The sequence below is a fragment of the Triticum aestivum genome, chromosome 6A (genome assembly GCF_018294505.1).
Source record: "Triticum aestivum cultivar Chinese Spring chromosome 6A, IWGSC CS RefSeq v2.1, whole genome shotgun sequence".
Taxonomy (NCBI): domain Eukaryota; kingdom Viridiplantae; phylum Streptophyta; class Magnoliopsida; order Poales; family Poaceae; genus Triticum; species Triticum aestivum.
In genome coordinates, this window is record NC_057809.1 from 178,819,691 (window position 1) to 178,845,673 (window position 25,983).

At 49.6% G+C, this 25,983-nt stretch overlaps 1 protein-coding gene across 1 annotated transcript; it reads right to left on the bottom strand.

Moving 5' to 3' along the window:
- Positions 1-23,113: 23,113 nt before the first annotated feature.
- Positions 23,114-25,456, bottom strand: LOC123127184 (protein LYK5). Its single transcript, XM_044546760.1, has one exon. It carries the CDS (start codon positions 25,366-25,368, stop codon positions 23,323-23,325), a length of 2,046 nt encoding a protein of 681 aa, XP_044402695.1. The 5' UTR covers positions 25,369-25,456; the 3' UTR covers positions 23,114-23,322.
- Between the last annotated feature and the right edge of the window lie 527 nt (positions 25,457-25,983).

Sequence of the window (25,983 nt, forward strand, 5' to 3'; positions counted from 1 at the left end):
AATCATGATTGTAGATTCTTATTGAAATAGAGAAACGAATTCAAATTTAGTTTGAATTGCAGCGGTAGTATAGACATTTGGAATGCACTAAAATGTTGGTATGAGTAGGTTACATGCATTATACAGCAAGCGAAAAAATTTAATCGGACATAACATGGATTCATACACCCTCCTTCCATCTATATAGGGCGTAATGAGATTTTTAAGACCGCCTTCGACTATTGACAAGATTAATAGTATATGACATGCACAATGTGAAAATTATATCATTGAAAGAACCTTTCACAGACGAATTTAACGGTGTGCTTTGTGTAAGTTGCATGTCATATATCATCGCTCTAATATTTGGTCAAAGTTAGCATCGAAAAACGCATTAGGCCCTATATATATGGAAGGAGGGAGTAGCTTTGAATAGCATTTGTATAGTAAAACGGGGCAAGACTCTCTCTTTGTGTGGTGTGAATAGTTTTATTTTTTTCTTTTCTTTTTGGTTGAGGGAAGTGCGAATTGATTTGGTACGTACAAGTACAATATTACTACATGTTAGGCTTGTCCCTAAAATTCAACCCGCGTCTTGTCATATCCCGAAAATTCAGATATCGTGCTCCCAAAACTGGCGCCTTCACAACCCCCGCCTTGCTATCCCGAAATTACAACGCGCGCGAAAACTCCCTCCAGCTGCCAAATCCCGACACGCGAAATCCCCCTTCTAACCCTGTGCTGAAAGGGCCGCTAGTTCAAATCGTTGGGGGGGAGGGGTACTTTTGTAACACACCCTACATTTTGGACAAGCGCGTTCCTAAGTCATGCTTCACCCCCTCCCATCGCCCCCTTTTCGCCATTCAAAATCCTAGGCAGCCATAACCTCTCCACTCCAGCCGTGAAACCCCACCCTCCTCCGTCCGCCACGACACCGCTGCCTAGCCAGAGCCTCTTCCCCGACGACATCGTCCACTGCAACAGCTCGACGTCCCTCGTCCACCTCCCCGGATGAGGATCCGTCGTCCATCTCGCCGTCTCGCCGGTTCAACCGCCCCGTCCTCCACCTCCAAGGAGCTGCTCCGACGATCGCCTCGTCTATCGCGGCTGCTCCATCCCCACACCGCTGCCTTAACCTGCTCCACCGGAACCTCATCATCCTCACCGACTCCTCGGATGAAGCCGAGGCCTACTCGGCGCCACCAAGGTTGTACACTCATCGCATAGCACCTTCTCCTTAACTTGACCTCCCGGCACCAACGGTGCTCCATCCCGCACCCCCATGGAGCAGCTACCTTGAAGCCGGCGCCGCGGGCGACATCTCCACGGTGGCTCTCCCCCAGTGCGAGGCCCCTTCGGCGGTGGCGTCCATACCAGCCGGATCTGCTGCTGCTGCTCCACCTCTCGCTCGATCGCTCGATCGCCCGGCTGCTGCTGCTGCTCTCCCCCTCGCTCGTGCTGCTGCTCTGCTCCGATTAAGCCACACTTCAGTCGACTGAATCGACTTTTGGGTCAGTCGATTTTCAGGGGTTGGGGGGGCTCGCCGGAGTTAAGGAAGAACCACCCGCAGCGGGGACGGGGGCTCGCCGGAGAGGTACCCCACTATCTATCTTAGGGTTTAGGGTGGGGGCGGGGGGCGGGGGGCCTAGAGGACTGGCCGGGGCGGCGGTGGTGAGTTGTTTCTATTGGAAATATGCCCTAGAGGCAATAATAAAAGTGTTATTATTATATTTCCTTGTTCATGATAATTGTCTTTTATTCATGCTATAACTGTATTATCCGGAAATCATAATACACGTGTGAATACATAGACCACAATATGTCCCTAGTGAGCCTCTAGTTGACTAGCTCGTTGTGATCAACAGATAGTCATGGTTTCCTGGCTATGGACATTGGATGTCGTTGATAACGGGATCACATCATTAGGAGAATGATGTGATGGACAAGACCCAATCCTAAGACTAGCACAAAGATCGTGTAGTTCGTTTGCTAGAGCTTTGCCAATGTCAAGTATCTCTTCCTTTGACCATGAGAGCGTGTAACTCCTGGATACCGTAGGAGTGCTTTGGGTGTATCAAACGTCACAACGTAACTGGGTGACTATAAAGGTGCACTACAGGTATCTCCGAAAGTATCTATTGTTTTATGCGGATCGAGACTGGGATTTGTCACTCCGTGTAAACGGAGAGGTATCTCTGGGCCCACTCGGTAGGACATCATCATATGCGCAATGTGACCAAGGAGTTGATCACGGGATGATGTGTTACGGAACGAGTAAAGTGACTTGCCGGTAACGAGATTGAACAAGGTATTGGATACCGACGATCGAGTCTCGGGCAAGTAACATACCGATAGACAAAGGGAATTGAATACGGGATTGATTAAGTCCTTGACATCGTGGTTCATCCGATGAGATCATCGTGGAACATGTGGGAGCCAACATGGGTATCCAGATCCCGCTGTTGGTTATTGACCGGAGAACGTCTCGGTCATGTCTACATGTCTCCCGAACCCGTAGGGTCTACACACTTAAGGTTCGATGACGCTAGGGTTATAAAGGAAGCTTGTATGTGGTAACCGAATGTTGTTCGGAGTCCCGGATGAGATCCCGGATGTCACGAGGAGTTCTGGAATGGTCCGGAGGTAAAGATTTATATATGGGAAGTCCTGTTTTGGTCACCGGAAAAGTTTCGGGCGATATCGGTAATGTACCGGGACCACCGGGAGGGTCCCGGGGGTCCACCAAGTGGGGCCACCTGCCCCAGAAGGCTGCGTGGGCCAAGTGTGGGAGGGGACCAGCCCCTAGGAGGGCTCGTGCGCCCCCCACAAGGGGGCCAAGGCGCAAGGGAGAGTGGGAGGGGGCAAACCCTAGTCCAGATGGGCCTTAAGGCCCATATTGGTGCGCCTCCCTTTCCTCTCCCCCTCTTGGCCGCCTCCCCAAGTCCCATCTAGGGCTGGCCGCACCCCTTGGGGTGGGAAACCCTAAAGGGGGCGCAGCCCCCTTCTCCCCTATATAAATAGAGGCCTGGGGCTGCCCATAACACATGAGTTCTCTCCCTCTTGGTGCAGCCCTACCTCTCTCCCTACTCCTCCTCTCCCGTGGTGCTTGGCGAAGCCCTGCTGGATTGCCACGCTCCTCCACCACCACCACGCTGTTGTGCTGCTGCTGGATGGAGTCTTCCTCAACCTCTCCCTCTCTCCTTGCTGGATCAAGGCATGGGAGACGTCACCGGGCTGTACGTGTGTTGAACGCGGAGGTGCCGTGCGTTCGGCACTTGATCATCGGTGATTTGAATCACGACGAGAACGACTCCTTCAACCCCGTTCACTTGAACGCTTCCGCTTAGCGATCTACAAGGGTATGTAGATGCACTCTCCTTCTACTCGTTGCTGGTCTCTCCATAGATAGATCTTGGTGACACGTAGGAAAATTTTGAATTTCTGCTACGTTCCCCAACAGTGGCATCATGAGCTAGGTCTATTGCGTAGATTCTTTGCACGAGTAGAACGCAAAGTAGTTGTGGGTGTTGATGTTGTTCAATATGCTTACCGTTACTAGTCCAATCTTGTTTCGACGGTATTGTGGGATGAAGCGGCCCGGACCGACCTTACACGTACTCTTACGTGAGACAGGTTCCACCGATTGACATGCACTTGGTGCATAAGGTGGCTAGCGGGTGCCAGTCTCTCCCACTTTAGTCGGAACGGATTCGATGAAAAGGGTCCTTATGAAGGGTAAATAGCAATTGGCATATCACGTTGTGGTTTTGCGTAGGTAAGAAACGTTCTTGCTAGAAACCCATAGCAGCCACGTAAAACATGCAAACAACAATTAGAGGACGTCTAACTTGTTTTTGCAGGGTATGCTATGTGATGTGATATGGCCAAGAAGAATGTGATGAATGATATGTGATGTATGAGATTGATCATGTTCTTGTAATAGGATTCACGACTTGCATGTCGATGAGTATGACAACCGGCAGGAGCCATAGGAGTTGTCTTAATTTATTGTATGACCTGCGTGTCATTGAACAACGCCATGTAACTTACTTTACTTTATTGCTAAACGCGTTAGCCATAGAAGTAGAAGTAGTCGTTGGCGTGACAACTTCATGAAGACACGATGATGGAGATCATGATGATGGAGATCATGGTGTCAAGCCGGTGACAAGATGATCATGGAGCCCCGAAGATGAAGATCAATGGAGCTATATGATATTGGCCATATCATGTCACAACTATATAATTGCATGTGATGTTTATTATGTTTATGCATCTTGTTTACTTAGGACGACGGTAGTAAATAAGATGATCCCTTACAAAATTTCAAGAAGTGTTCTCCCCTAACTGTGCACCGTTGCTACAGTTCGTCGCTTCTAAGCACCACGTGATGATCGGGTGTGATGGATTCTTACGTTCACATACAACGGGTGTAAGACAGTTTTACACAGCGAAAACACATAGGGTTAACTTGACGAGCCTAGCATGTACAGACATGGCCTCGGAACACGGAGACCGAAAGGTCGAGCATGAGTCGTATAGTAGATACGATCAACATGAAGATGTTCACCGATGATGACTAGTCCGTCTCACGTGATGATCGGACACGGCCTAGTTGACTCGGATCATGTAATCACTTAGATGACCAGAGGGATGTCTATCTGAGTGGGAGTTCATAAGATGAACTTAATTATCCTGAACATAGTCAAAAGACCTTTTGCAAATTATGTCGTAGCTCCCGCTATAGTTCTACTGTTTAGATATGTTCCTAGAGAAATTATAGTTGAAAGTTGATAGTAGCGATTATGTGATCAGTAGAAAGCTTATGTCCTTAATGCACCGCTCAGCGTGCTGAACCCCAAACGTCGTTTGTGGATGTTGTGAACATCGGACATACACGTTTTGATAACTACGTGATAGTTCAATTAAATGTTTTAAGTAGAGGCACCAAAGACATTTTTCGAAACATCGCGGAACATATGAGATGTTTCAAGGGCTGAAATTGGGATTTCAGACTCGTGCCCATGTCAAGAGGTATAAGACCTCCGACAATTTTCTTGGCCTGCAAACTAAGGGAGAAAAGCTCAATCGTTGAGCTTGTGCTCAGATTGTCTGAGTGCAACAATCACTTGAATCGAGTGGGAGTTGATCTTCCAGATGAGATAGTGATGTTTCCCCAAAGTCATTGCCACCAAGCTGCTAGAGCTTCGTGATGAACTATAACATATCAAGGATAGAGATGATGATCCTTGAGGTATTCACGATGTTTGACACCGCGAAAGTAGAAATCAAGAAGGAGCATCAATTGTTGATGGTTGGTGAAACCACTAGTTTCAAGAAGGGCAAGGGCAAGAAGGGACACTTCATGAAACGGCAAATCAGTTGCTGCTCCAGTGAAGAAACCCAAGGTTGAACCCAAACCCGAGACTAAGTGCTTCTGTAATAAGGGGAACAACCACTGGAGCGGAATTACCCTAGATACTTGGTAGATGAGAAGGCTGGCAAAGTCGATAGAAGTATATTGGATATACATTATGTTAATATGTACTTTACTAGTACTCCTGGTAGCACCAGGGTATTAGATACCGGTTCGGTTGCTAAGTGTTAGTAACTCGAAATAAAAGCTACGGAATAAACGGAGACTAGCTAAAGGTGAGCTGACGATATATGTTGGAAGTGTTTCCAAGTTTGATGTGATCAAACATCACACGCTCCCTCTACCATCAAGATTAGTATTAAACCTGAATGATTTATTGAATCTCGGTCGTAGTGATACACATTTTCATGCCAAAAGATATAAGATAGTAATGATAGTACCACTTACTTGTGGCACTGCCATGTAAGTCATAATGGTATAAAACGCATGAAGAAGCTCCATGTTGATGGATCTTTGGACTCACTCATTTTTGAAAAGTTTGAGACATGCGAACCATGTCTATTGGTGTATATGCATGAAGAAACTCCATGCAAATGGACCGTTCGGACTCACTTGATTTTGAATCACTTGAGATATGCAAGTCATACCACATAGGCAAGATGACTGAAAAGCCTCGGTTTCAATAAGATGGAACAAGATAGCAACTTGTTGGAAGTAACACATTTTGATGTGTGCAGTCCAATAAATGCTGAGGCATGCAGTGAATATCATTATGTTCTTACTTCACAGATGATTCGAGTAAATGTTGAGTATATTTACTTGATGAAACACAAGTCTGAATTATTGAATGGTTCAAGTAATTTCAGAGTGAAGTAGCAGATCATTGTGACAAGAGGATAAAATGTCTATGATATGATCATAGAGATGAATATCTGAGTTACGAGTTTTGGCACACAATTAAGACATTGTGGAAATTGTTTCGCAATTAATACCGCTTGGAACACCATAATGTGATGGTGTGTCCTAACATCATAGTTGCACCCTATTGGATATGGTGCGTACCATGATGTTTCTTATCGAATTACCACTATTGTCCATGGGTTAGGCATTAGAGACAACCACATTCACTTTAAATAGGGCACCACGTAATTCCGATGAGATGACACCGTATGAATTATGGTTTAGAGAAACCTAAGTTGTCGTTTCTTAAAGGTTTGGGGCTGCGACGCTTATGTGAAAAAGTTTCAGGATTAAGCTCGAACCCAAAGCGGATAAAGTACATCTTCATAGGACACCCAAAACAGTTGGGTATACCTCCTAATTCAGATCCGAAAGCAATATGAATTGTTTCTAGAATCGGGTCCTTTCTCGAGGAAAGGTTTCTCTCGAAAGAATTGAGTGGGAGGATGGTGGAAACTTGATGAGGTTATTGAACCGTCTCTTCAACTAGTGTGTGGCAGGGCACAGGAAGTTGTTCCTGTGGCACCTACACCAATTGAAGTGGAAGCTTATGATATTGATCATGAAACTTTGGATCAAGTCACTACCAAACCTCGTGGGATGACAAGGATACGTACTACTTCAGAGTGGTACGTAATCCTGTCTTGGAAGTCATGTTGCTGGACAACAATGAACCTACGAGCTATGGAGAAGCGATGGTGGGCCCGGATTCCGATAAATGGCTCGAGGCCATAAAATCCGAGAACGGGTCCATGACTTTGGAAGAAATACTTGATGGTCGTAAGGCCATTGGGTACGGATGGATTTTAAAAGGAAGACAGACAATGATGGTAAGAATTACCATTAAGAAAGCTCGACTTGTCGTTAAGATATTTTCCGACAAGTTCAAGGAGTTGATTACGGTGAGGTTTTCTCACTCGTAGTGATGCTAAGAGTCTGTTGGAATTGGATTAGCAGTTACTGCATGATTGATGAAATCTTGCAGATAGGATGTCAAAACATTGTTTCCTCGACGTTATACTTGAGGAAAGGTTGTATGTGATACAACCGGAAGGTTTTGTCAATCCCGAAAGATGCTAATAAGTATGCAAAGCTCCAGCAATCCTTCTAAGGACTGGAGTAAGCATCTCGGAGTTAGAATATGCGCTTTGATGAGATGATCAAAGATTTTGGGTTTGTACAAAGTTTATGACAAACTTGTATTTCCAAAGAAGTGAGTGGGAGCACTATAGAATTTCTGATGAGTATATGTTGTTGACATATTGATGATCAGAAATGATGTAGAATTTCTAGAAAGCATATAGGGTTATTTGAAAGGTGTTTTTCAATGGAAAGCCTGGATTAAGCTACTTGAACATTGAGCATCAAGATCTATAAGGATAGATCAAAATGCTTAATAATACTTTCAAATGAGCACATACCTTGACATGATCTTGAAGGTGTTCAAGATGGATCAGTCAAAGAAGGAGTTCTTGCCTGAGTTGTAAGGTACGAAGTTAAGACTTAAAGCTCGACCATGGCAGAATAGAAAGGACGAAGGTCGTCTCCTATGCTTAAGACATAGGCTCTATAGTATGCTATGCTGTGTACCGCACCTGAAGTGTGCCTTGCCATGAGTTAGTCAAGGGGTACAAGAGTGATCCAAGAATGGATCACAGACAGCGGTCAAAGTTATCCTTAGTAACTAGTGGACTAAGGAATTTTCTCGATTATGGAGGTGGTAAAAGAGTTCGTCGTAAAGGTTACGTCGATGCAAGCTTAACACCTATCCGGATAGCTCTAAGTAGAGATACCAGATACGTATTATGGGGCAACAATTTAGAATAGCTCCAAGTGGAACAGTTATTTGGAATAGCTCCAAATAGAGCGTGGTAGCTGCATCTAGGAGATGACATAGAGATTTGTAAAGCACACACGGATCTGAAAGGTTCAGACCCGTTGACTAAAACCTCTCTCACAAGCAACATGATCAAACATAAAACTCATTGAGTGTTAATCACATAGTGATGTGAACTAGACTACTGACTCTAGTAAACTCTTGGGTATTAGTCACATGGCGATGTGACCTGTGAGTGTTAATCACATGGCGATGTGAACTAGATTATTGACTCTAGTGCAAGTGGGAGACTGTTGGAAATATGCCCTAGAGGCAATAATAAAAGTGTTATTATTATATTTCCTTGTTCATGATAATTGTCTTTTATTCATGCTATAACTGTATTATCCGGAAATCATAATACACGTGTGAATAAATAGACCACAATATGTCCCTAGTGAGCCTCTAGTTGACTAGCTCATTGTGATCAACAGATAGTCATGGTTTCCTGGCTATGGACATTGGATGTCATTGATAACGGGATCACATCATTAGGAGAATGATGTGATGGACAAGACCCAATCCTAAGACTAGCACAAAGATCGTGTAGTTCGTTTGCTAGAGCTTTGCCAATGTCAAGTATCTCTTCCTTTGACCATGAGAGCGTGTAACTCCTGGATACCGTAGGAGTGCTTTGGGTGTATCAAACGTCACAACGTAACTGGGTGACTATAAAGGTGCACTACAGGTATCTCCGAAAGTATCTATTGTTTTATGCGGATCGAGACTGGGATTTGTCACTCCGTGTAAACGGAGAGGTATCTCTGGGCCCACTCGGTAGGACATCATCATATGCGCAATGTGACCAAGGAGTTGATCACGGGATGATGTGTTACGAAACGAGTAAAGTGACTTGCCGGTAACGAGATTGAACAAGGTATTGGATACCGACGATCGAGTCTCGGGCAAGTAACATACCGATAGACAAAGGGAATTGAATACGGGATTGATTAAGTCCTTGACATCGTGGTTCATCCGATGAGATCATCGTGGAACATGTGGGAGCCAACATGGGTATCCAGATCCCGCTGTTGGTTATTGACCGGAGAACGTCTCGGTCATGTCTACATGTCTCCCGAACCCGTAGGGTCTACACACTTAAGGTTCGATGACGCTAGGGTTATAAAGGAAGCTTGTATGTGGTAACCGAATGTTGTTCGGAGTCCCGGATGAGATCCCGGACGTCACGAGGAGTTCTGGAATGGTCCGGAGGTAAAGATTTATATATGGGAAGTCCTGTTTTGGTCACCGGAAAAGTTTCGGGCGATATCGGTAATGTACCGGGACCACCGGGAGGGTCCCGGGGGTCCACCAAGTGGGGCCACCTGCCCCAGAAGGCTGCGTGGGCCAAGTGTGGGAAGGGACCAGCCCCTAGGAGGGCCGGTGCGCCCCCCACAAGGGGGCCAAGGCGCAAGGGAGAGTGGGAGGGGGCAAACCTTGTCCAGATGGGCCTTAAGGCCCATATTGGTGCGCCTCCCTTTCCTCTCCCCCTCTTGGCCGCCTCCCCAAGTCCCATCTAGGGCTGGCCGCACCCCTTGGGGTGGGAAACCCTAAAGGGGGCGCAGCCCCCTTCTCCCCTATATAAATAGAGGCCTGGGGCTGCCCATAACACATGAGTTCTCTCCCTCTTGGTGCAGCCCTACCTCTCTCCCTACTCCTCCTCTCCCGTGGTGCTTGGCGAAGCCCTGCTGGATTGCCACGCTCCTCCACCACCACCACGCCGTTGTGCTGCTGCTGGATGGAGTCTTCCTCAACCTCTCCCTCTCTCCTTGCTGGATCAAGGCGTGGGAGACGTCACCGGGCTGTACGTGTGTTGAACGCGAAGGTGCCGTGCGTTCGGCACTTGATCATCGGTGATTTGAATCACGACGAGAACGACTCCTTCAACCCCGTTCACTTGAACGCTTCCGCTTAGCGATCTACAAGGGTATGTAGATGCACTCTCTTTCTACTCGTTGCTGGTCTCTCCATAGATAGATCTTGGTGACACGTAGAAATTTTTTGAATTTCTGCTACGTTCCCCAACAGTTTCGGGGCGGCGAGGCGGCGCTGGGGCCGGCGGTTCGGCCGGTGGTGGCTGGCGGCTCAGGGGGGGGGGGTACAGGTTGAAGATGAACTGCAGGCCCTCCCTAAACTACATGTCAAGTGCCTCTCTGCTACCATTGCGTTCAGTTTCGACAGTAGCATTCAGATTCCACAGTAAATTTCAGTTTCAACAGTTAAGTTCAGAGTCAACAGTTTTTACCTCATCTGTTGTAGTCAGGTGGTTTTTGGTGATGTTAATTTTACATCCATTTTACTTCATCTATTGGAGATGCTATTAGAATCCCACTTGAGATTGACGATGTCTGTCTTGTGCTACTTCAGCCTTGACGTCTTACGGCTCACCGAAGCTGCTCCAACAACAGAACGATCCATCACAACAGAGCAGTGCCCTGGACACCGTCTACAGATTCCTCAGATCTTCCTCCACACCTCCGACAGCCACCTCTGCCTCAACTGCTTCAGCGACCAACCCAATGATGCTGAGGTCGACACGGCTATGGCAAAGAGGTTGTACACTTGTTGCATCACTTATTAATATACATTCACGTCGATCCATTAGGGCTATTTTGGTTCAACGGAAAAACATCGATCCACTGGTTGTTACCATCACTCCTAAATTTCTGCATGCTCTCCTTACATAATCTCACCATATTTTTTTCGTATGCATGTCAGATAGTGTACACAGTCATGCTGAACATGTAGAGAAAAAGAGAAGAGTTTTGTGCGGCAATACAATGTCATGCAGACATCACTCCATTGTGGGTTCAATGGCAAACCCTCCCCACCCTTCTCCAGATTGTAATCCAGAGGAAGATATCTGTTCTGAGGCGGATTCGGACGCCGCTGACCACTCCTATTTACCCCCCAAGGTGTTTGCTCTACCTTGGCATGATGATGTTAGTCATATCATGCATATGTTGCCTTGTAGTGCCTACTTTTGACATCATATATGTCATCTGCTTAGTTTAGACATGTTCTGTAATGCCACCTGTTTAGTTTCTATATCATATATGGGAATTATGCAGTCTCATGTCTTTTAGCCAGCCATAATATATGTGAAATGTGCAATGCCATCCTGTTTAACCAGGCATTATATATTTGAATGATATCTTGCCCATCCTTTTCTTCATTACATTTCCATTTGTCGACAATGTTTGTACATTAAACTACTCTTCTTGTGAATCAGCCATTTGGGTGGGAGATGGAAAAATCTGGAGTGAAAACAAGGCCTTCAGAGCAGACAGTGCTACCTATCGAAGCAGATCTCTTGTTGGGTCCCGATAGCTCCTCAGAGATGGATTCAGAGACATATGACCAGTCCTATTCCCCCACTGAGGTGTATGCTCTAACTTGGCACGGTTATACTGCTCATATCATGCATACGATGTCTTGCATTGCATAGTTTAGACATCATATACACAATATTCAACACCATATTCTTAGTTCAGACATCATATCGAATGCCCTCTGTTTATCATATAAATCACATATGTGAATTAAATGATGTGATCCTGATTACTTAGATAACATGTAGGTGAATTATGTCATGCGATCCTGTTTAGTTATTCATCATATCTTTGAATTATGTTATGCTATGCTATCCAGTTTAGATAGACATCATATATGTGAAATTATGTCATGCTATCCGTTTTAGTTAAACAATATACATGTCAACTATTTCATGCCCTCTTTTTTCCACACTATCTATTGCATCTGTCTCTCATACAATGTCTATACATTCAACAATGTTTCTTGTTTATCAGCCATTTGAATTGGAGCGGGTGATGCCAGTATCTAGCGGACTAAAAACACGGTCTTCAAATAAAACAGTGCTACCTCTTGGTGGAGATAGCACCCCGATTGTACATGCACAAGAACCTGCCCTACCACACATAACCCAAACTCTCGCAGATTGTACCCCTACTACGATGGACAGAGAACCAGCTTCACCCAATCTAACCCCAACCCCAGCCGATAGTAACCCAGTTTCTGTTGACACAGCACCATCTCCACCAAAGAGCTCCCAAACAAGAGCAGTTAGTAAGGCAGCTCCAGTGCCCAAAGGGCCAGTACTATCACGGCGAACCCCAACTCCACCAGTTAGTACGCCTATTCCTGTGGAGGAAGCACAACCAGCTAGTCGTAGTTTAGCATCTATCACATTTGATGTTGTTAAATCGTATGTGCGTATCTTCCCATCTTGGAAATATTATACTGAAGATGAAGGAAAATGCCAGTTGCAGGTGTTTGTCCAGGAGTTATGTGTAAGTAATGTTATTCATGGCAATTACTTTGCTTCGTCCCATACATCCTACCTCCATGATGGTTATAATACAACAAATTTTCCCATTTTTCTCTATAGAGAAGGACCGATTTGGAAACTCAGGATGAGGTAACCTGTGCTAATACCTCTGCTATCTTCAAGAATGCTTGGTGGCAGTATCAGAATTACCTGAAGAAAACGTACTTCACCGGCAAAGAAACTCATCAAATTCCCTTATGTTCTCCTGAGACACATTTATTGGACGATGACTGGGAACGCCTTGTTCTGTACTAGTCCCGAACCAAGAATGTGGTAAGGTCTATGAGCTCATTTTCTATTTTTAAGTATTATATTCTTGCGTCTTACTGTACTCTGTTCATGTAGAACAAGTGCCTAAACCTGAAGAACAACTGTTCTAATTTAAGATTCCATTACTACCATAGGACATAGATATATGTTTGTTTGATGCTTTTATTATGTACTAGTACTTGGCAATAGAAGACTTGGTAGTTTAATCCTGTCCACCTTACTAATGAACTGGTTCACCGAAATGAGTTTCATATACTAGTACATGCTAAACTTGTTATGTGTCTGCTTGTTTCTTCTTTTAGAATGCTGACATAATATTGGGGAAGAGTGCCTTATTAAGCAACGGTAAAGGAAGTAATGCAGCTAAGGTTCAGGATAGTGACACATCCTGTCTTGGTTTAGTGTTGGAGTTACTGGCCACTACCGCTTGCACAAGCTATTCAAACTCACTGTCTGAATCAGTTCGGTTTCTTGAGTCTCAACTACAAGCTGAAAGACATCGATCAGCTGTGTTGCACAAGAAGCGGAAGGACTGCGGAAGTCCCTGGAGCATTCAGATGCATACTTTCTGGTGCAACAGCAAGCGTTGGAGGATTTTAGCGCCAAACAGGACAAAGCTAATCAGCTTGCTAAGCTTATTGCCAGCATGGTGGATACCCAGGATAACGTTTCTTGAGCTCTTCTGAAGTTGTTTCAGTTATGCTCTTGTTTTGCTACCGCGTTTATTTGCACTGGTGGCCAATTTTGATGGCCAGTGTATATGATATGCTGCTTTGTTCCCTATATTTGCACTGGTGGCAAACTTTGATGCCCAGTGGATGTAATATGTGTAATAGCCGTGATAGCCTAGCGTTAGTTGCTTGCTTATTTATTTCCTTGTTGTCTTGTTTATTTGTTTGCTTGTAGTCATTGCAGTTCTTTTTCCGCGGTTAACTAGTGGCTGCAATAACCTATTTTTTAAACTAGGCCACAATAACCATGGGCTAATATTTACTGTAGTGACACTAGGCCTCCTACGGGTCGTAGAAACAGTGGGCCTTCTACGGGCCGTAGAAACAGTAGGCCTTCTACAGGCCGTAGAAACAATGGGCCTTCTACGGGCCGTATCATCAATGGGCCTTATACGGGCCGTATGATCGATTGGCCAAACATGGGCCAATAACAGGCTGCATTATGGTCGTAAACGGGCTAGAGTTGGAATCGTCCGTTCATGGGCCGACCGTAACGGGCCATCGTTAATAGGCCGTATTTGATGACGCTATGAAAATGGCCCAACGTATTAACGGACCACAAACGGGCCGACTATAACCACGAGCTGAATTTGGCCCACAAGCAAAAAATGACAGTAACGGGACGTAAGTAAACGAATGCTGGAAATGAGCCCAAGAATAAATGGGCTCTGAGAAGGTCGAAAGATAACATGGGCTAGAAACGACCCAACGGAATAACGGGCCAGTTTCACCATGGGCCGTTAATGGGTGTAAAGTGATACACTGTTCATTACGGGCCAGTTTCACCACGGGCCGTTAATAGGCCAAGAGTTACATAGGGCCTCATATGGGCCGAAAGACGTCATGGGCCATACATGGGCCAGAAGTGAAAACGGGCTGGAATCATATTGGATGGCCCAGATGATGCTACTGGGCCTAATTCGGATAGGGCGTAACGGGCCTTGGGTTAGCGGGCTGTAAATGGGCTATATGCGAACAGGCCGTTAACAGGCTTTCCATGGGCCGGCCCGCCACCTTTTGACCAAGTCAAACGGGCCGGCCTTTTCACAGTAATGGGCCTCTGTTGGGCCATGCCATGTGTTGACGTATCATAGGCGCCTATCTGACCCACTGACGAGCTGACACGTGTTTTGTCCGGCCAATAAGAATTTTACACGTGGAAATTTCCCATTGGTCGGGGCTGTTAACGGGTTATCGGATCCAAAACCCGACCCGATAGCTTAACGGTGTTCCGTTACGATGGATGCCACGTGTTGGTCACCCTTGACGAAAGCACTTCTGTGATGCGTGATTTATCATCATGGAAGTGGACACTTCCGTGATGATAATTTTGGTAATGTCATGGAACACTTCTACGACAGCACAGGTATGACTATCTTGATTCTATCATAAATTTGTCATGGATGTACATGCATGACAAAAAAAGCGACCTAATGTGACAAACACGTATCATCATGGAAGTGTTTTTCTTGTAGTGTTAGGTACTAGTACCAATGTAGCATGCTCCCAAATGTGGAAGCGGTCACAACTTGAATGCTAGCTTTAGATCATGGGCATGATGTTCACTAATCAGTGGCTGTTGCCCATGAGCAAGTGCCACAGATCATGTTTTTCTACATTGATCAGTGGCTGTTGCTCATAAGCAAGTGCCACTCATCAGTGACACTTTCTCTTCGACAAGTGCCACTAATCAGTGTCTGATCCCAATGCCTGTTACTAACCCTTATCATCTTACCTGACAAGGTGATGAAGACAGCGTGGGACAGGGCCAGTCGAGGAGCTCAGGTTGTGGTCGGCGCCGAGGGTGCCATGGACTTCATCCCCACGAACCGCTGGCTCAAGAAGATGGACCCGCCTAGCAGGGTCGCCTTCATGAGCCAGCTGCATTCAAGGGGACAATCTTCGAGGACCAGCCACTAGGAGGGGTCCCAAGAGCTGCTCGTTTCTACGCCCAGATCAAGGACGAAGGGGATCTCGCCATGCTCGTCATCCCGCCCAAGTTCAAGGAGGCTAGGAAGGAGTGGCTCGTGATCAAGTCCCCACGCGTCGCCAGGCTGTTGGCCAACAAGTGTTGCGAGTTCTCAGTTCAGGTACAGAACTTCCAGGGGGAGATGGTGCTTGGCCGGGGCTGGCAGTACTTCTGTCGCCGCCACAGAATCGTCCTCAGCGACCTCATCATAGTGCAGACCTCTGGCCTAGGCCTGAAGGTGCAGATCTATAACCACGATAGCTCGATCATGTGCAGGGTGTGTTGCACCAAGCACAGCTGCGTTGGCGAATTCTCCTGCGCTCTCTAGATCGTCACAATCGTAGTATGGAACTATTATAGTAGTTTGTGGTCATGGTGATAGTTTGACCTAGTGTTGTGAACTTATTAATATTTTGGCCAGAATCAGCACTCTGGTGTGAAGCAGGGGGCATGGGAGGCCCCTACTAGCTTTAACTATGTCGTAGCTCAATCTTAATTTGATGTAGTTCTATTTGTTGTCATTGATAGCCTCTTAGTCTATTGTTTGCTCTGCCTGTTGTTTTGCTGCTAATGTGGTGGTAAGGCTACCATATTTGAATACGGTGAGCAGAACACAAACGTGTACGCAACCAAACAGGTGTGGTTTGCATCTGCTCGGCCCTTAAGCACATATGTAGGCAATGAAACCGCCAACCCGAAAGTGCTCATTAATGCAATGCAGTCAACTAAGCAACATGCAGATGTTGGTTTGTTGCCTGTTTTTGTTCAACCGAGCTGGGTTGAGATGGCTATGAAATGCAGCTACCATTGGAGATTGCAACGAAACACGTCCTACGAGCATCCAACAACTGGTTTGTAATTATATGGAGCAAATTAACTTAAAAAATATTATATGGAACAAATTTAATCATGGAACTAAAAATAAACAATTCTTTCCAATCAATGAATTTGGGTTCTCTTGTCAACACCAACAGATGATAAATAATTGAATAGAATTAAAAAGTGCACTCGAGAAGGTACATGGCTAAAACCAGGACACTTAATTTGAAATGGAGTACTTGAGCCTAGCGAGAGCCTAGCGAGAGCGAGAGCCCCGCTGCGCGTCACTCCGGCGCCGGCGTCCACCCCTTCCCGCCGTCGGCCACTCCGGCGACAACGTCCAACCCCTCTCGTCCTCCCCCTCCTTCCTCTTCGGGCGTGGGCGTTGCTCCATGGCCTCTAGCCCCAACTCGGTGGCTGCGCCCTCTCATCACGCGGGGGACCGGCCCGTGGTTTCTAGCCTCGGCATCTCCTCGTGCTCGGAGTCGTCCGGCACCGCAGGTGGTCACGAGGTCTCGTCGGGGACGAGGCTCGCGGCGGAAGTTGCGGCTGCCGGCGATGGAGCGGGCGGTCACAAACAGGTGGAGCCTTGGGCTCCGGCCCCGCTATCCAAGAAAACCCTGTGGAGGCACCGCCATGATAGGGATCTGCAGGTCGTACCGCAGCTCCCTCGCCCGCCTTCGTCTTCCCCTCGCCGTGAGATGTCTCCTGATATGGAGGGACTCTGCTTCCGGTGCCTCCGGGAGGGCCACTTCTGGCATGATTGCACAAACCCCATCGTGTGCATCAGGTGCGGCGAGGAAGGGCATGGCACCAGGGGTTGCAAGCGGCCGCGCAGTCTCACCTCGGAGGCGGAGCTCCGTCATCAAGCTGTGGCCATGGTGGCACGTCGAACCTCGCGGTCGGCAACCCCCTCAAGCAGCTCGCTTCCGCCACCGCAGCCCCCGGCCTGGGCCCCGGAGGAGGCCTGGCCGCGGCTAGGTGCGCAGCGCCCCCTCCCCCCGGCCCCAAGGTTGCAGATACAGATGGACACGGCCATGGTGCCGTCTGAGCTGTGTGTCGTTCGGCGCACTCCGGCCATGGACGATCTGGAAAGGCGCTTACAGCTCGCCATGGTGGTGTACGCGGGTGGCGCTAGGAGGGAGATTTCGCCGGAGTTTGTGGTTGAGGCGCTCCAGGACAAGGCTGGCATTTTGGCCGAAAGGGTGTCGATCCATCATCACCGGCCGGAGGACTTCCTTGTTGTGTTTGCACGAGTGGAGGATCGGAATCGGGTGAGCACCATGCCGGTCATGGAGCATAGGGGCGTTCGGCTGTATTTCAGGTAGTGGATTCAGCAGGCTCAGGCAATCCATGCAGTGTTCCAGTTCAAGGCCAAGGTCGTGATGGAGGGGATTCCGCCGCATGCCTGGGAGCGGGAGGTGGCGGAGAATCTGCTGGGGTCATCCTGCCTGGTGGACATGATTGAGCCGGAGACCAATTCTCGCTCAGACCTCTCGGCGTTTAGGTTGACGGTGTGGACAGCGTGACCGGAGGAAATTCCGTCCTCGCGGTGGCTGGCGGTGCTGGAGCCGGGGATGCGTTCACCACTAATGGAGCCGACCCTTCTCCAGTACAAGTTGCTGATTCACGTGGATGAGATCTCGGATTACACAGCGGCAGAAGAGCCACAGTTCTTGGGTGCTTCGTCAGGCAGCGAGCAGAGTGGACTGCCGGAAGATCCTAACACATCGGGCATGGGTGGCGGTAGAGGACTTGTGAAATCGCGCAAAGAATGGCGCTTTGGAGTGCGGGAGGAGAGGGGAGGAGCCGGAGCTGGAGGAAGCTTTGCCCATGGTGGTGGTGCACGGAGCACAACGGTCGCCGCGGTGATGTCCGGCGAAGGGCAGGACTGGAAAATCCCCCACATGCAGCCGGTGACGGGGGCCCTCCCTGCAGATTCGGTTCGGTGCATGAGCGTTTATCCATTAGACCATCAGCTTTTGATCGATTGACTAGATCAGCAGCTGCGCAGCAAATGGGATCACCAAGGCGTGCTCACAGCTTGAACGGAGAGGCGGGATTGGATGGAAGTGGTGGTGCGATGGGGAGCCAGCTGGTAGCAATCATTGTGCCCATGGCCAGCCCGGAGAGGACCGTTGGGCAGGTGGAGACAGCGCAGTCTTTGTGGCCGGAAGGGACATGCGCGGAAACACAGGTGGGCCAGGTCATTGGAGGATCAGATAGGATAGCGACTGCTGATACGGTGGGGGCCGTGATGCCGCTGGACAGATCAGAGACTCGGACAGTTGGCGATCCCAAGGAACCACCGTTGTTGGGTGGACGTGTGGGTGGGGAGCATGTGGAGCCCAGGCATCGTCAGGTCACTATGGCGGAGGTGGCACCCACCAATCCACGCACAGAGAGGCCGAACCCAGTCTCCAAGGAAGGGGATAAGGACATGCATGGGGGAGATTCGATGGAGGATGAGGACAAAGCAGCGGATGTGGCCAGCGGGAATGGGACCGAGCTACAGGAGCTTAGGGAATCTTCCCAAGCTGAGCGCCCAATCGGTGGTGCATGCACGCTCATGCATGATGGGACGCCCCCATGCACGGGAAATGGGCACGTAAACACTACACTAGTGAATGTGGAATCGGAGCAGCAAGCATTGATTTTACATGGTGGCCCGGAAGAGATGGTGGGAATGACTGCACAAGAGGTAGTGGCGTACAGCAAGCTCAAGGGCTTTTGCTCTAACATTATAAAGAAGCTGGCGCCGCCACTACTTAAGGAGATACAAGCGGTCAAGCTGAGGCCAGAGGCAACACCTTTTACCCCCAAGCGCACAACTCGGGCAACGAAGAAGACGGCCTCCACTAGCCGGACCAGAGATAACCCGACAGAGAATGTGCTACTCCATGCGCTTGGAATGGTGCCAGAATACATGGTGGTGGATGATGGGATGGTGCATGAACTTCAGGCCTTGTTTGACTCCCCGCTGCGGGAGCAACATATCAGGATCATTGCGGGGCTGTTTGGCAAGGCAGTGCCAGCTGTGCAGGACATGGAGGGAAACAATGCGGTCGTACTATGCTCACACTAGAGAGCTAGCTTGGAGGGCGGTGTATATGTCCTTCATGGATATACACCTGCAGGTGTTGTGCTGGAATGTGAGGGGCCTTAACAACCCAGCCAAGAGGAAGGCCGTTAGGGAGTTTGTGCAAACGGTGAAAGTTAACTTGGTTTGTTTCCAAGAAACTAAAATGGATGTAATAGACCAATTTGTTGTAATGCAATGCTTGGGTCCGTCGTTTGATGGCTTTGCCTATGTACCGGTGGTGGACACTTGTGGAGGTATTCTTCTGGCGTGGGATAGTGCGATGCTTAAGGTGGACAGCATCATGCTCAATGCCAACTTCCTCACGGGCAGGGTGCATCTCAAGATGGGGGATCCTTGGTGGATCACGGTGGTGTACGGACCACAGGGTGACGACAGTAAAACTATCTTTTTGCAAGAGATTAGGGACTGTCGCTTGGGATGTCCGGGGCCTTGGATGTTGCTTGGAGATTTCAACATGATCATACGAGCTGAGGATAAAAGCAACTCCAACATAAATAGAAGGATGATGAGAAGATTTAGAGATTTCATGGATGATCATGAGCTAAAGGAAATGTACATGCACGGACGAAGATACATGTGGTCCAATGAGAGGGAAACACCAACCCTGACAAAGATTGACAGAGTTTTCACGACAGTGGACTGGGAGCTCGACAACACGGACTGTCTACTGCAAGCACTTTCCACTGGGGTCTCGGATCACGCGCCGCTACTTCTCACGACTAGTGCTAGTTTCTGCCCCAAGCGGCGCTTCCGGTTTGAGTTGTTCTGGACGAAGCTTGAAGGATTTGATGAGGCGGTGAGGGAGGCCTGGACGTGCAGCGATGACATGGTGGACCTGTACAAGAGACTCGACGCTCTGCTCAGGAATACTGCGAGCTATTTGCAGGCGTGGGCGCAGAAAAAGGTTGGCAATGTCAAGTTGTTGATGAGGGTGGCTAACTTGGTGATTCACAAGCTGGACATAGCTCAAGAGCGACAGACGTTGGGCCGTGAGGAACTATGGCTGCGCCGAAGCCTAAAGCAAGCCCTCCTAGGTTTGGCTGCGTTGGAGCGTACCATTGATCGCCAACGATCGAGAATGAAGTGGTTGAAGGAGGGAGATGCCAACACAAAACTCTTCCAGGCATTCGCGAATGGGCGCCGTGCGAAGAACTTCATCACGCACATAAAAACAGAGAGAGTCATCATCACGGATCAGGAGCAGAAGGAGGAGCCATTTTTCCAAGCGTACGAGAGGATTATTGGGCAGGCTACGGCAAGAGAGCACACCTTGGACTTGTAGTATCTTCGAGTGCAGAGCCATGACCTCTGGGAGCTGGAGAACATTATAACAGAGGAGAAGGTTTGGGAGGTCATCAAGGAGCTCCCCCCCGATCGTGCCCCTAGACCCGACGGATACATTGCAGCTTTCTGTCAACGGGCATGGCCAATCATTAAGAAGGATGTCATGGCCGTCATGATGAAGCTTTACGTGGGAGATGGGAGGGGTTTTGGGAAGTTGAACAAAGCGCATATTATTCTCATACCCAAGAAACCGGATGCGGAAGAAATTGGGGACTTCAGGCCAATAAGTTTGACACATAGCATGCCTAAGCTATTTGCCAAAGTCCTTGCCAACCGCCTCAGAAAACAGATGCACATGATCCTTGAAGCCAATCAATCTGCTTTCATCAAAGGTTGGCACCTCCATGACAACTTCCTCCTAGTTAGACAAGTGGTAAGGAGAATTCATGCACGCAAATCGCCCGGAGTGTTCCTGAAACTTGATATTTCGAGGGCTTTCGACTCATTGTCATGGCCGTTCCTGTTTGAAGTCATGACTGCCAAAGGGTTTGGTACGAGATGGATGACTTGGGTGGCGATCTTGCTGCAAACTGCAACCACCAAAGTGATCGTAAATGGCGTGGCTAGGAAGAGCTTTGGGCACGCGTGCGGGTTGCGCCAGGGGGATCCTATCTCGCCTCTGCTCTTCTTCATCGCAATGGATGTCCTAACTAGACTCGTTCAGCGAGCCATGGCGGCTCGTGTGCTAAGCTCGTTCCATGGGATCACGACCATGCAAAGGATCTCTATTTACGCTGATGACATAGCCCTGTTTATCAAACCTACAATCATGGATCTCGGCTTTGTGAAGGAGACTTTAAAAGCTTTTGGCGAAGCCTCTGGACTGAAGGTGAACTACCGGAAGTCGTCGGCCATAGTGATTAGAGGTGACATGGAGGACAGACAAAGGGTGGCTGCACTACTCCAGTGTGACTTAACGGAATTCCCGTGTAGGTACCTTGGCCTACAACTTGCTATCAAGAACTTGACTCGCGCGGAATGGCAACCCATGTTGGATAAAGTGAGGTACTTCGTCCCTGCCTGGAAAAGAGGTTTGATTCAATGACCTGGAAGGTTGATCCTGGTGCAGTCTATCATCTCTGCTAGGCCGATCCATCACCTAATGATTGTGGAAGCCCCTGTCTGGGTGTTTGAGGAGATCAACAAGTGGATGAGATCCTTTTTCTGGGCTGGCAAGGACAAGGTTAACGGTGGGCAATGCCTCGTTGCATGGGACAAAATCTGTCGACCTAAGTGCCACGGCGGGCTTGGAGTGAAGAACTTGCAACTTCAATCTTTGGCTCTAAGGGTCAGGTGGGAATGGCTAAAGCGTACGGAGCCAACGAGGCCTTGGTAGGGTCTACCAATGGTCTAGGACAGATTGGCGAGGGAGGTGTTCGATAGTCTGGTTCATACTCAAGTTGGCACGGGTGATAGCGTTCTGTTCTGGCGGGACAAGTGGATACACGGATATGCAGTAGCTGACATTGCTCCTCTCCTGCTTATGACGGTCCAGGCGAGGGTGATTAATACCAGAACGGTGCAGCAGGCATTGCTTAACAACAAATGGATGGAGGATTGTCAAATTGAGATATCTTTCATGGCTCAAATGCAATGCATGCATCTCTGCCATGCGATGGCGACTGTGCGCAGACGTCCGACCGAGCAGGATGCCTTCAATGGACGTGTTCATCGTCTGGACAATACTCGGCCAAGTCAGTCTATTCCAGCCTCTGCAATGGATGGCCTAAATCCCTCCTGGCAAAGTGTGTCTGGAAAAGCTGGGGCCCTCTTAAGTGCAAAATCTTTGTTTGGCTTGCAATGCAGTACATGATATGGACGTCAGACAGGAGGGCTGGGCATGGGCTTCAAGATGGGAGTTCTGCATGCTACACGTGTTTGCAGGCTGAGGATAATGCTGATCATATTCTCCTACAGTGTCTGTACGCTCGGGAGGTCTGGTATAGGACATGGGACACCCTGCAGATTGACACCCCTCAATCACTCGCTAATGAGAATACCCTAGAATGGTGGCTACGAGCACGAAAAAGCTTTCTATGGGCGGACAGGAGAGGTTTCGACACCACAGTCACGGCGGTTCTATGGACTCTGTGGAAACAGAGAAATGCAAGAGTCTTTAATAGGATAGATCAACAAAAAAATCCCATGGAGCTTGTTATTTGTACGTTAACTGAGGTAGCCGAGTGGTCGCAGGCGGTAGATGGTGTTGGTGGTCTACAAGGTTTTATGAGGAGTTAGTTTAGCTGTAGACTGGGTGGTGTTGGTGTTGGTGTATCCGTGTGTGCCGGATGTTCGCATTTAAACCACACTTCCTGTAATCATGTTTTCTTCTTCTTCTATAAAAATATGGTATGCTGTTGGCGTACTTTCGAAAAAAAATATTGAAATGAAGTACTATACATGACTCGAATCACATTTACTCTCGTTACACCAGCAGATTACACATCAAGTGAGTTTGCACTCTTCAACTAAAAAGAAAGTGATTTTGCCCTGCACAAAATAATCTGTCCATAACAGAAAAGACACCTTTGCTGAGTACTCCTATACTATCTCCCGACGATCGAAGAGCGGGAGTTGCTGTAATCCGAGGGATCCCAATCCAGCGTGGAGTTGTACACCGCCGACAGCGTCACGAACACCTCGTCCATGGACGGCCGCCCCCGGGGCTCCCTCGCCACGCACCGCACCGCCAGCGACGCCACGGCGACGGCGAGGTCCAGCGGGTAGTCGCCGTTCAGCCGCGGGTCCATGAATGCCCGCACCTTGCCGCGCGCGTCCTCGCCGTCGACGACCAGCCCCTCCGCGGACTCCCACAGCAGCGTCTCCCCTCTTTTGGCGCCGCCGTCGAACGTCGCCTCCTTCCCGGACAGCAGCTCGAGGAGGATGACGCCGAAGGCGAAAACGTCGAGCTTGGGCGTGATGAGGCCGTGCTCCAGGTACTCCGGGGCCAGGTACCCCTGGGTGCCAATGACGTGGCGGGTGAGCTGCGCGTCGCCGCCATCAACGCCCGTGGGGACCGACCGCGCCAGCGCAAAGCTTGACACCTTGGCGCGGAGGTCGGCGTCGAGGAGGACGTTGCTGCTCTTGAGGTTCTTGTGCACGCACGGCGGGTTGCTGTAGTGGTGGAGGTAATTGAGACCGTCGGCGACGTCAAACGCCGCCTGCACGCGCTGCTTCCACACGAGGGTGTCGCCGCCGCCGTGGAGCCAGTTGCTGAGCGCGCCGTTCTCCGCGAACTCGAAGACGAGGTAGGTGTCGCCGTGGTGGACGCAGAGACCGGAGAGGCGGACGAGGCTGGAGTGGTTCACGCGCTTCAGGATGCCCACCTCGCCGCTCACATCGCCGGCCACACGCTTCACGGCCGCCGCGTCGCCATTGATCACCGCGCGGTACACGGACGCGTCCTTGACCCTCCGGTCCTCCGAGAACCCTGCCGTCGCCTTCTCGAGTTCCGAGTACTTGTACACAGTCAGGGACTCCACCGCCGCGCGCGCGTCGGTGGACACAAACGCCGACGATGACGAGGAGTTCGTCGTAGCCGAGGACGTATGCTTGCCCGAGGCAAGAGGGTCGTAATCGGCAGACGAGGGCACGTCCAGAACGCCCTTCCCTGGATGACCGTCTTCCACAACGCCTGGCCGCGGTCGCCGCCGCCGCCGGACACATAAGAACATCAGGCCAAGAAGTCCCGCCAGCGCAAGAACGCCGACACCAACACCGACCCCGACGGCAACACCCTTCCCGCTGCCCGACCCTCCAGACGGCGGCGGCTGCTGGGCCTGCGGTGGCGCCGGTGCTGGCGGTGGCGCCGGCGACACGAGCATGTCCGGCGTGGGCTCGCTCTTGAGCGGGATGAGCAGAGTGGTGAAGGGGTATATGTTCTCGCTGTCGGTGAGGTTGTTGGCGTGGAGCACCGCCTGGGCGTCGACGCGGAAGCGGGCGGCGATGTCGGCGATGCCGTCGCCCCACGTGACGAGGTAGGTGAGCAGGTGCCTGACCCCGGAGGCGGCCTGCGCCGGCGAGGGGCACGCGCAGCGGATCGGCACGGTGAGGTTGTTCCCGACGACGAGCTTGCGGCTATCGTGGTTGGGGTTCTGCGCGATGAGGGCCTGGCAGGTGGTGAGGCCCTGGTAGGTGATGTTGGCGGTGATGAAGTAGGTCTCGTTGCTGAACTGGATGGTATAGGACGTGTTGTGCTGGTAGTAGCCGCCGGGCGCGCAGCCGCAGTTGAGCGGCGCGAGGACGAGGCGGGAGGCGGCGACCGGAGAGACGGTGGGCACGGCGTTGGCGCCTGCGAGGGCGGCCGGGGTGGCGTTGAGGAGGTAGGAGATGGTGACGGGCGAGTCGTAGGGCGGGGAGGAGCGGAAGACGACGTAGGAGGCGCAGGGGCGGGCCGCGGCGGTGGCGTTGCAGGTGTAGCCAAGCACGGAGCTGTCGTTGGTGCCGTAGCAGTTGAGTTGCTTGTTGGCCTCGTACTGCTGCTGCGCGCGCGCGACGCGGCACCGAGGCGCGGCGACGGCGAGGAGGACGAGGAGCGCGAGCGCCGCCCTGCCGGCGGCGGCGAGCCCGCGCGGGCGCGTCGGAGCGGGCATTGCTTCGGTTGCGCTTCTTGGAAAGGGGATGAGGAGTCAAACGATGATGAGTGGGCACGCCAGGGATGGGGGTGTGCCGTGCTCGGTCGGTCGGGTAATGTGTGGTGAGATGGTTGGACGGAGTCAAAGGTCGTCGCTTCTACAGTTTTTCCATGGGTGGCGGCGGGCAGGTGAAGGGATGTGCAGCTGGAGCCAGAACGCAGGTCAACTGGGATGGGGAGTCAATCATCAAACCTTTCGCTCTCCTTTGAGTCTTTCATTTGATCATTTCTCTTGTTCAGTTAACAACATAACGAATACTTTACATAAGCTCAGGTATTGTGGTCGCAACTACTCCCTCCGTAAATTAATATAAAAGTATTTAGATCATTATTTTAATAATCTAAACGCTCTTATATTAGTTTATAGAGGGAATAACAATACTATCACTCTTTTTGTAGTGATCTAAACCTTTTATATTTTTTTATAGAAGAAGTATTATTTTTATGTATAGCTTTTATGGTAGGATTCACACCATTTCTACTGGAAGTGAAGACGCGCACCACGGAGCAATCAGATTCAACCATCAAAGGCTTCTGATTTGCCTGGTTTACCAAATTAATCCCTTTCGGGAAG

Coding starts and splice junctions, on each gene's coding strand:
- LOC123127184 (XM_044546760.1), bottom strand. CDS start 25,368: ATGCCCGCTCCGACGCGCCCGCGCGGGCTCGCCGCCGCCGGCAGGGCG.